The 9,543-nt window shown below is 36.6% G+C and overlaps 1 protein-coding gene and 1 long non-coding RNA gene across 3 annotated transcripts; one reads left to right on the top strand and one right to left on the bottom strand.

Moving 5' to 3' along the window:
* Positions 1-2,453: 2,453 nt before the first annotated feature.
* LOC140813265 (uncharacterized) lies at positions 2,454-4,181 on the bottom strand. Of its 2 annotated transcripts, none has more exons than XR_012113868.1 (3): positions 3,859-4,181; positions 3,524-3,749; positions 2,454-3,346 (listed from the first exon to the last, which is right to left on the bottom strand). It is a non-coding gene; the product is annotated as an uncharacterized lncRNA (long non-coding RNA). The 2 variants fall into 2 exon arrangements; XR_012113867.1 differs by having other exon boundaries at positions 2,454-3,407; positions 3,859-4,180.
* Positions 4,182-5,199: 1,018 nt separating this feature from the next.
* On the top strand, positions 5,200-9,241 carry LOC140812720 (protein disulfide-isomerase like 2-1). The gene is made up of 11 exons (XM_073171070.1): positions 5,200-5,455; positions 5,850-5,934; positions 6,330-6,427; positions 6,514-6,569; positions 6,944-7,061; positions 7,201-7,228; positions 7,318-7,409; positions 7,519-7,675; positions 7,752-7,876; positions 8,086-8,185; positions 9,003-9,241. Exons 1-11 carry the CDS (start codon positions 5,304-5,306, stop codon positions 9,075-9,077), a joined length of 1,086 nt encoding a protein of 361 aa, XP_073027171.1. The 5' UTR covers positions 5,200-5,303; the 3' UTR covers positions 9,078-9,241.
* Positions 9,242-9,543: the final 302 nt, after the last annotated feature.

Below are 9,543 nucleotides of genomic sequence, written 5' to 3'. Positions count from 1 at the left end.
TACATGTCGAAGAAACACAAGTCATTGTATGACATAAAGTTCTCTGATGCAGGTATGAGAATTTGCATATACTTTCCTTAACCATTCAAATTCTAAATGTATCATATATCTCTGTAGTTACAATTTCTTCTGTAAATTATATTGTGTCGGTTGTTTCTTAACTTCATGTGGAGTAAACAGTAAATTTTGTTCTCCGCTTATTAATTTAATTGGTACGTAATTTCTACCCTCACCAATTTATGTTGGTAACATGCATCCTTTACTTACGTACAATTGTCAAAAACAGTGAAGTGGGTGTCTGCATTAAGAAGTGAAAATAATTTTAAAAAACTTATTTCATTGTTACCGTGTTGCAGTGTAATAATTTCTGGTCCAGTAGTTGCTTATTATTCGGTAGGTGTTGACCTACTGAAGATATGCATCATTTCAATATCTACGTCAGTCAGTTTATTGAATACAAGTAGTTGGAGGAATTTAGTAAATAAATCCTTGTTGTTATAAATAGGAAGCGTGCTTAGTATGATACTACGGGAGACTCAACATAGTATAGGGGTTCTTCATGTGGGTGCACAATGTCTGCACGTTATCCAAATTGCTCCGAAGAAACTGTGAGCAGCAAGTAACAGGTACCTGTAATTGATCTGGTTTCTGATGATGAAACATTTACGTGCAGTGACAAGGAAGTAGCTAATAGTCAGCCAAAGTTGTTAACTGCTGATCAACTTGGAGATGTTTACGAAAATGGTAAGAAGAAGCAGAAATTGTTTCACATAGCTTCCGTGCATGCTTCAGTCCGTGAATGTCATGCTCCAGAAACGAATCAAGATGTCAAATTGAAGCTTGGAAACAACAGCAAGTCAAAGGAAAAACAGTCCAAAACAAACGCCCAAACATCGAAGAAGGTTGCAGTTATCGAGCTGTCATCAGATGATTCAAGTGCTTGAAAAAAGTTTACTACGGAATTCTGTGCAGATATGGCACCACCCTTATTTTGTTCTCACCGACTAAGTTACAGTATGATGATGAACTGTGGATTTTGGCTAAATGTATACATAAGTGTGTACTTGGTTGTCATTTCTGCACACATTATATGTAGTGTGTGTTACATGTCCATGTATGTGTAAAGACTAGGTACTGTCCAACAATTTCAAGGTGTTTTTTGTGGCAAATGTAGTTGGCTGTAAATGACTAATTCCAATGCTAGTTCACTTGTGTTTTTGTTGGACAACACATCTCTAAATTCCACATCTCAGAAGTGTTGAACTTTGAATTTAAGTTATTGGAATTACAGTACTGAACGAGGATGTCTTCGTACGATAATGAATTGTATGTTATCATATTTTGCACAAGAAAATAAAAGATTACGAATTGGTTGTTAGCTATTAATCAGTGTGGGAATGTCAAATGGAAAATTTATATTTGGAGCATGACAAACGTAGTAGGAATATCATAAAAACTATATGGAATTGAACAAGGGTATACAATACAATTCATTACAAATTACAGTGTTGTACTTGACAAAATAGAGCACACAGGAAGCAGTTCACAAAAAAAGAGCTAACAACATCTTCATCTTCGACAATGAGGAACAAAATATGAGATTACAATAGCTCCATCACCGACCATTACGAAAACTAAGTTCATCTTCATCACAAAATCAAAACCCATTGTTCCAAAACAAACAAAAATCTTTGACCCTTACTCACCACGCAATAACCTCTTAACCAAGCAAATTCTTCCACGCTCGCCAAGTTTTTTGAACAATGCCAAGTCGTTATGGTTGTTGAAAAACAACTTCGATGCAGCAACTTGTTCGTCTTCTGAAAGCTCTGTAAGACCCTGCAATGCATCCAAAACCTTATCTTGAACATCAGAAATTTTGTCCTCCGCGGAAATTTCCTTGATCAATTGTGACATCGTGTCTTTCGTTATGTGCGCGAGGTTGTTGATTGCTTCGACTATTGATGCATCATGGTCGCTCCTGTGCTTCTTTTTCTTACTTTTCGAAGATGTACCTGCATTTTTTTAGACGTTGGCGTATGCGTCTCAGATATGGAATCGTCAGCACCATCGAAAGGGATAAATGTACGAGTCTCGCCAATGAACTCTTCGTTTGGATTGTCTTCGCCAAGTTTAAGAACTTGTTGTAACGCATTCTCAAAATTCTTTGAGTGCTCCCCAGTAGCTCGATCGTTTCCAAAAATTTCACCCCAATCATTGAAATGCATCCATTGCTTATGTCGCATTGCTCTAAAACTTGGGTCATGCTGCATCAAACATGAAGCGAACGAGTATTGTGTACACATTTTTAACTTAAGTTCAAAGTATTTTAGAGTACATGCCTTCAGAATTGATTCCCAAGTCTCGTCTGTAGCATCGATCGTTTTATCACTATCATTCCAACCGACACTACTCTTGGAAAACAACGTCACCAAAGTACTATATGTTTTCTTCCATACGTTTATTTTTGAATTTATGTGAGGATTCCCACGTATATTTGTTCCTGGTATTGCTTTCTGCATTGCATTCTCCAACAAAGTCAAGTAACCCGCTTTGAAACCATTCTCGCTTTTCCAACCCTTTGTCATTACATCTTTCAGCGACTGTATTAAGACATCTTCTTCACGGCCACTCCAACTTCGCCGTGTCTTCTCCGGTTGCTTGCACCTTGCACTGCGGCTACCAGAAGTAGCACACTATCCATGAGTACACGAAAGCTGAGTGGAGAATTCTGTCATTAAATCAACATCATAAGTACATGTAGTAGTATTCATTGACAATCTTAAAATGTAACATCAAAGGAGAAAATGGTACATTAAAATATTTCAGTGACATATACAACGTGCTTCACAGAAAGTTCCGTCAATTACACTTGTTGCTCTCAAAACAACTACAACATCAGATTTAGATAAACAATGTAAAGATGTGCAGCCCCAGACAATCACATATTACAAGAAGGAATAGTTAAATGTAGGTGTTCTACATGGATATTGCGCACTGATCTCGCCAATTAACCCACTCGTTCGACGCCTCAAAACTGCTTATGTACTCATTTTGTGTCTCGTGAATGGGACTGCCAACTTCATCTTCGTATTCCTCTAAAGGATCATCGGGCATTTGATTACGAATGAAATTATGTAATAGAATGCAAGCAAGAATTATTTGGTTTTGAACATGCATGGGGTAGAACGAAGGACTTCGAAGGATAGCACATCTCTTTTTCAACAAACCGAATGCTCTTTCAATAATATTTTTTGTTTGTGAATGCCTCCAATTGAATAACTCCTTGTGATCTTGTGGTGCGGACGCACGATTGCCCCAAGCATCCCTATGATATCTTACTCGTCTGTACGGAGTCACAAAACCCTCGGCATTAGTGTATCCATTGTCACAAAGATAATAACACCCTGCACAACGGTTACGTACGACATAATTATTCTTAAAGGGCCAAGCTTTAATGGTAAATGTTGGCAGGAAATTAAAAAGTAGACAGAAATAGACAACAAACTCGTTCACATATAACCTCTTGGAACCTTGAATGCAACATCCCGAGTTTATGCATCTCTTAAAACCCTGGCGTCTGCGGCAGACCCCTCCCATCCAGTAAGAGCGTAAATGAAATTCATATTTCTATCACAAACCCCCAACACATTAACCGCAATATTTCCTTTTCTAGTTCTGTATTTGGCTTTGTCTCTGGCCCGAATGTGTACTCCGATATGAGTGCCATCCAACGCACTTAGACAACCCTTTCAAAACAATGAAACGACGTAAATAATTGTCAAACAATACTTAGTTTCACTAAAAAAATTTGATGGAGAAACTTAAAACTAAATCAATTTCTTTACAACGTAATACCTCAAACCATTTCCAAGGTTCGATGTCACAATTGGCATCCACAAGCGTAGGCTTCACAAGAAGTAACGTATACAACTTCAACAACGCACGCATAACTTCATGAAAATGTGCGCTGACTATCTGTCCACTACGCATGTAATCATGACTGGTTACCCGATTTTTCTTGTGGTGTGCCAATATAGACAAAAACATTGCAACCTTTTATTGGATGCGGACATATTGAGAATCTGTTAGTCTTCCTAAATGTATTAAAAGATAGCACAACCTTCCAAATGCGTTTCAATTCATTCTCAAGTTCAACACGCATTGTACATCACCCGCATCAATAATCATATTCAAATGGCTAAATTGAGCATCGATTCTCTGTGTCATGCTATAGGAATCTGGTCTGGTACGAGTGAGACGACGTCGATGGGCAACGCGAGCAGACATTATTACTCAGTCGCACAGAACAACAGTAGTAATTCAATGTTAACAAAAACACAGTTAGTAAAGGGAATTGTATTTTGTAACTACTCTCTTTCGGCGATATGAGAACTCATAAGAATTTTATTATAATTAAATAAAACGAACATATGAATTATGCAAAAGTAATGTAGAATACGATGAATGCACCATTGAAGCCTCAAGTGTTGGATTGAAGTTAAAACTCGGTGACGGAATTAAATATTTACATCCGAAATGAAGACAAGGTGATAAATTTGTGAGAGAAATAAGTCGGTCAAAAATATAACAACAAATCCTTGAAATAGATAATTTACCTGCAGATAGTACGGAGTTTATAAGCAATTTGAGGCGCCGAACTGGACTTCAATGGATGATATGTACTAACCCTCCTGGAAGAACGACGACGGCCATTTTCAGTCCATGTTGACAAATAAGTGAGAAATGCGCAATCATGATGAGAAGTAGGGCGGAGGGTAATTTAGGAAATGAGACAAGCTTCCTCATCTACCGTAGAAATAAGGACTACGAATACCTTCTTGAATTTGGGATTGAATTCTTCAATTTTCACGTTTCTACGGTACGCGATTCACGGGCCCATGGTTATCCCTAGTGGTGTAAAAACTGAACCAAACGTTTGACTAATAGTGTTATACTACACTAATCCAATGTACCAAACGCAGCGTGAGAGATAAAGAAGATAGAATTTTTGACAAAAATTTCGGGTATCCGAAATCGGGTAACCAACTACACACGAAATTTTCGGGTACCCGAACCGTTGAGTAGCACCGATTAAAAATCGGGTTCGGGTACTAAATAAACAACCCGAAAATTTCGGATACCCGACCCGAATTACCCGAACCCGTGAAACCCGACCCTACGCCCACCATAAAATCCATCAAAGCTACGTAGAGTCTCGAAAAGTCGACGCCGGTTTGCTGAATAAATTCATTTTCAAAATCTCCAGCTTCTTCGTCAGACAGCTCATCGAGAACACAAAAATGGCGAGACTGTGGATCTGCTCAGCATTCGCTTTGATTTTGTGCCTGTTTGCTCATGCGTTTGCCGACGATGTCGTGGTGTTGACCGATGATAACTTTGAGAAAGAGGTTGGCCAAAATCGAGGAGCTCTCGTTGAGTTCTACGCCCCCTGGTATGGAATGTTTCTGATTCTCTATTTTTAGTTCCTGGTGATTCTGATTTGTGATTTAGTGTTTAAGATTATGCATTCGACTAATTGGTGGTTTGAGTTTTGTGGAATGTGGTGGAAATATTTTTTTTGGAGTTTGATCCGTTGATCTAGATCGTAGATTGATCGGGATTTCATACCAGTCACCTTGTATTCGGTGTAAAACGAGATTTTTATTTTTCAATTTCCAATGGTAAACTGCGATTCTTTGAATCGATGAGAGCTGTAAGAAGTTTACTGTTTGATGAATATAGGGAGTAAACTGCTTTTTCTGGTTGTGAAATTTTCGTGAAGTTGTTCGGAATTCTCGCTGCTACCGCAACTATGGTTTTTAGAATGTGCGATCCTTTCTTTTCAGGTGTGGACACTGTAAAAAGCTTGCTCCCGAGTATGAAAACCTTGGTGCGAGTTTCAAGAAGGCCAAATCAGTTTTGATTGGCAAGGTTGCGGTTCTTCTTTTAATCTGCATCTTAATATTGGTTTTGTTACCCATCTTAAGAAATTTAAAACTTATGGTTTGTCTTTTAATTCATCTAGAGCATCTAGAGTTTATCACCATGACTTCTAAAGAATGTCACAATGACTCAGTCAAACGTTCCCTCTCATTTGAGGAGCAACTATTTGGTGACCACTAATGAAATTTGGCACTCATTTGATTCTTCTTTAGGATCTGGATTCAATTAAGTATGAGAGTTTTATGATATAATGTGGCACTTATTTGATTCTTCTTTAGGATCAGGATTCAATTAAGTATGAGAGGAGAATAGGAGATTATACTTATTTATTTTTTTATTTGTTTGGTTGGTGTCTGAATCTTTGCTGAATAATTGTATTGCAGGTTGATTGTGATGAGCACAAAAATCTTTGCAGTAAATATGGGGTTTCTGGCTATCCCACCATCCAATGGTTTCCCAAGGGCTCTTTGGAGCCAAAAAAGTGAGTTTTTATGTTTAGCTTCAAACTGTTAGATTATATTTTTTACCAGTTGTGCACTCCTAATAAATAGATGTCCTGCTTCTTAGGTATGAAGGTGAACGTAGTGCAGAAGCCCTTACCGAATTTGTAAACAGTGAAGGAGGTAAAAGTTTTGGTGGTTACATACTATAGCACCCATCACTAAATTTTGAATCATGTTTGATGAAACATGTGCACTGTTTTTTTAACCTTGTTAAAGGCTCTACTTTAATTTTTTTTAACAGTTTATTGTTGAAGTTGGCATTCTTTCTTAGTGACCGACGATACATGTTTCACGCAAATGGATACCCTAATTTCAGTCCAAAATAAAAATATATCTTGCTTTGTTTATGGGAAATAAAAGCATGCTTGATGCCTATGGCCACTACTTGGCTACTTATGCGATCGTTTTATGTCTTCTAATAATAATTATTAAGATTCATTCTTACATTGTTCTTTTTACATTATTTTCTCAAATGCTGTATGTTGTGTTCTCAGGGACAAATGTTAAGATTGCTAAAATCCCTTCGAGTGTAGTGGTTCTAACTTCCGACAACTTTGATGAAATTGTACTTGATGAGAAAAAAGATGTCCTTGTGGAGTTTTATGCACCCTGGTAAGTGTCATTCCTGAAAACCAGGGTAAGATGGGTCGATATTAGGCACTTGTAGCAACTTCATAGTCTTCCGTTGGCATGATGGTGTTAAGTCATTTAAATGTGCTCTTAATTTCTGATCAATGATTTTCTTTTCCAGGTGTGGTCATTGCAAGAACCTTGCTCCTGTAAGTTCATTCTTGACTCATTAAGGAATCAAATGTCCCGTGGAGGCATGTATTTGAAACCTACAACTTTTTCTGCTTTTTACATGTAGACTTACGAAAAGGTTGCAAAAGCATTCGACGTGGAAGAAGATGTTGTGATTGCGAATGTTGATGCTGATAATTACAAGGATCTTGCAGAGAAGTAAGACTCAAACAAATGTGTTACACCACCTGTTGCTTCTTTTTTTGTCTTATCAACCATATATTAGAGATAATTTCAGTCTAGATAACCATGGGTGGCCTGCTAGCAGGTATGGAGTGAGTGGTTTTCCTACCCTGAAGTTCTTCCCGAAGGACAAGAAGGCTGGTGAAGATTATGATGGTGGCAGAGATTTAGATGACTTTGTTAACTTCATCAATGAAAAGTGTGGAACTAGTCGAAATGGTAAAGGACAATTGACTTCTAAGGTTAGTAGCAAATTTACAGGCATTTCCATATCTGGTACTTCATGTTTATTCTTCTTGGTTTTTTGTCGTCTTTTAGGCCGGTGTTGTTGAGACCCTAAATAGCTTAGTGAAGGAATTTATAAGTGCAACAAATGAGGATAAAAAGGCTGTATTCAACCGGATAGAAGAGGAAGCTGAAAAACTTACAGGGTCTACCGCAAGGTTGACTCTATGCATCTTGTTCACATTTCTTACAAAATATATGAATACATGATGCATTGCCTCTTTTTGTCCAAATTTGTGCCTGGGGCTTCTCTTTCCTTGGGAAGGAAAGCTTGTAGTAATTTCATCACTCATTAATAAATTCACAACATATGTTCATATTTGGTAGGGGTGCATTTTTTTCACGTTCTTCTCCATAATTTTCTCAGATACGGGAAGATATACGTGAAAGCTGCCAAGAGTTGCTTGGACAAAGGTGCTGATTATGCCAAAAAAGAAGTTCAGCGACTAGAACGCATGCTAGCTAAGGTAAATTTTGGTAGCTCTTTAATCTATACCTGCCATTGTATATCTTGAATTTTTTCTCGACTTTCTCAGAACCACGACTAAAAACTTTTAACCCTGCTCCCTTCCTCAGTAAATTCCTTATTATTGTTGCATATATGACTGTATTGCTTCATTATGACGATGGGTTTCACTTTTGTCATACTGCATTTGAATTAGATAATTTCATTTGTGGAATTAGATTTGTCATGGTCATTTTTGTAGGGAGGTAAAACATAGTATATCTCAGGTTCCAATTATTTCAGTTCATCCCTTCTCGAAAATGTCATTTTGTTTCTTTACTTGAAAAAAGAAGAAAATATCATTTTGTTTCATTATATCCTAACAAAATTTATTGTATGTCAAAACTTCTGAAAATGATGTTTTTTTTAAAAATTATTTTTTGACAAACACTTGCATGATTATACTGTTTTCTTTGAAAAAGAAAGCCAGAATATGCATTATCTCTAATATATTTTCCAAAAAACTCATTTTAAAAATAGTATATCGAAACACTGAAAATTGAGATCCAAACTTACATGATTTTAGTATTTTACTGTTTTAGGTAATAAAATTTGCGAGGGACAAAACAATCTTAGATAATGTTCTGGGATTTTTCTCTCATCGCCTACAATACTTTCTTTATGATGCGATAAAATGTTAGTTTTTGGATCTCCAACTTACAATGTCAACTTCCATTAATACGAGAGAGACACGCATGATTTAATAATGTTGAGTTATGCAGATAATTACTCTTGATTTATCACACACACTAACTAGTTATGACGGATTTTTAATGCAGTCTATCAGCCCAGCCAAGGCGGATGAGTTCACACTAAAGAGAAATGTCATGTCCACATTTACCTCAGACCATTGAGGGATGCTTTGCACACGTTTCTCTCACACATTCTCACAGCCGGAGTATTCTCCTTTCTTTTAACTGTTACCACCAAAGGACATTAATACCGCTGAGACTCCATTTTGACTAATTATTGCAAGAAAACTTAATTTATTCGGGGAAATAATTTTCTATGCGTTTAATTCAAGGTTCCAAAATGTCTGATGGTCAAGTTTCAAGGTTTCCAAAATTACATATGTTTAATATGAGTTTAAGCATTAAAAAAAATTAAATAATCCATTATTAATTAATGTCATTTAAATTAAATATTTATGACTTTTATTCATTGTTTATATATTTTTATAAAACACTAGACTCTCATGAGATCGTTTTACGTATAAATTTTGTGCTACTGATTTTTGATCAGGTTTAATTCATGAAAGAATTATAAATCGAGTTAACCCGTATATAAAAAAACCCGCTCTTTATAAAAACATTACCATTC

This window comes from Primulina eburnea, chromosome 14, assembly GCF_022965805.1.
Source record: "Primulina eburnea isolate SZY01 chromosome 14, ASM2296580v1, whole genome shotgun sequence".
Taxonomy (NCBI): domain Eukaryota; kingdom Viridiplantae; phylum Streptophyta; class Magnoliopsida; order Lamiales; family Gesneriaceae; genus Primulina; species Primulina eburnea.
The sequence above is the reverse complement of the archived record's forward strand: the minus strand, read 5'-3'. Positions and strand labels throughout refer to the sequence as shown.

Bases quoted from the DNA above. Each gene is read 5' to 3' on its own strand.
- LOC140812720 (XM_073171070.1), top strand. From the start codon at position 5,304: ATGGCGAGACTGTGGATCTGCTCAGCATTCGCTTTGATTTTGTGCCTG. The intron at 7,229-7,317 runs GTAAGTTCATTC...TTTTACATGTAG, and splicing joins ATTGCAAGAACCTTGCTCCT to ACTTACGAAAAGGTTGCAAA. The intron at 7,410-7,518 runs GTAAGACTCAAA...GCCTGCTAGCAG, and splicing joins TACAAGGATCTTGCAGAGAA to GTATGGAGTGAGTGGTTTTC.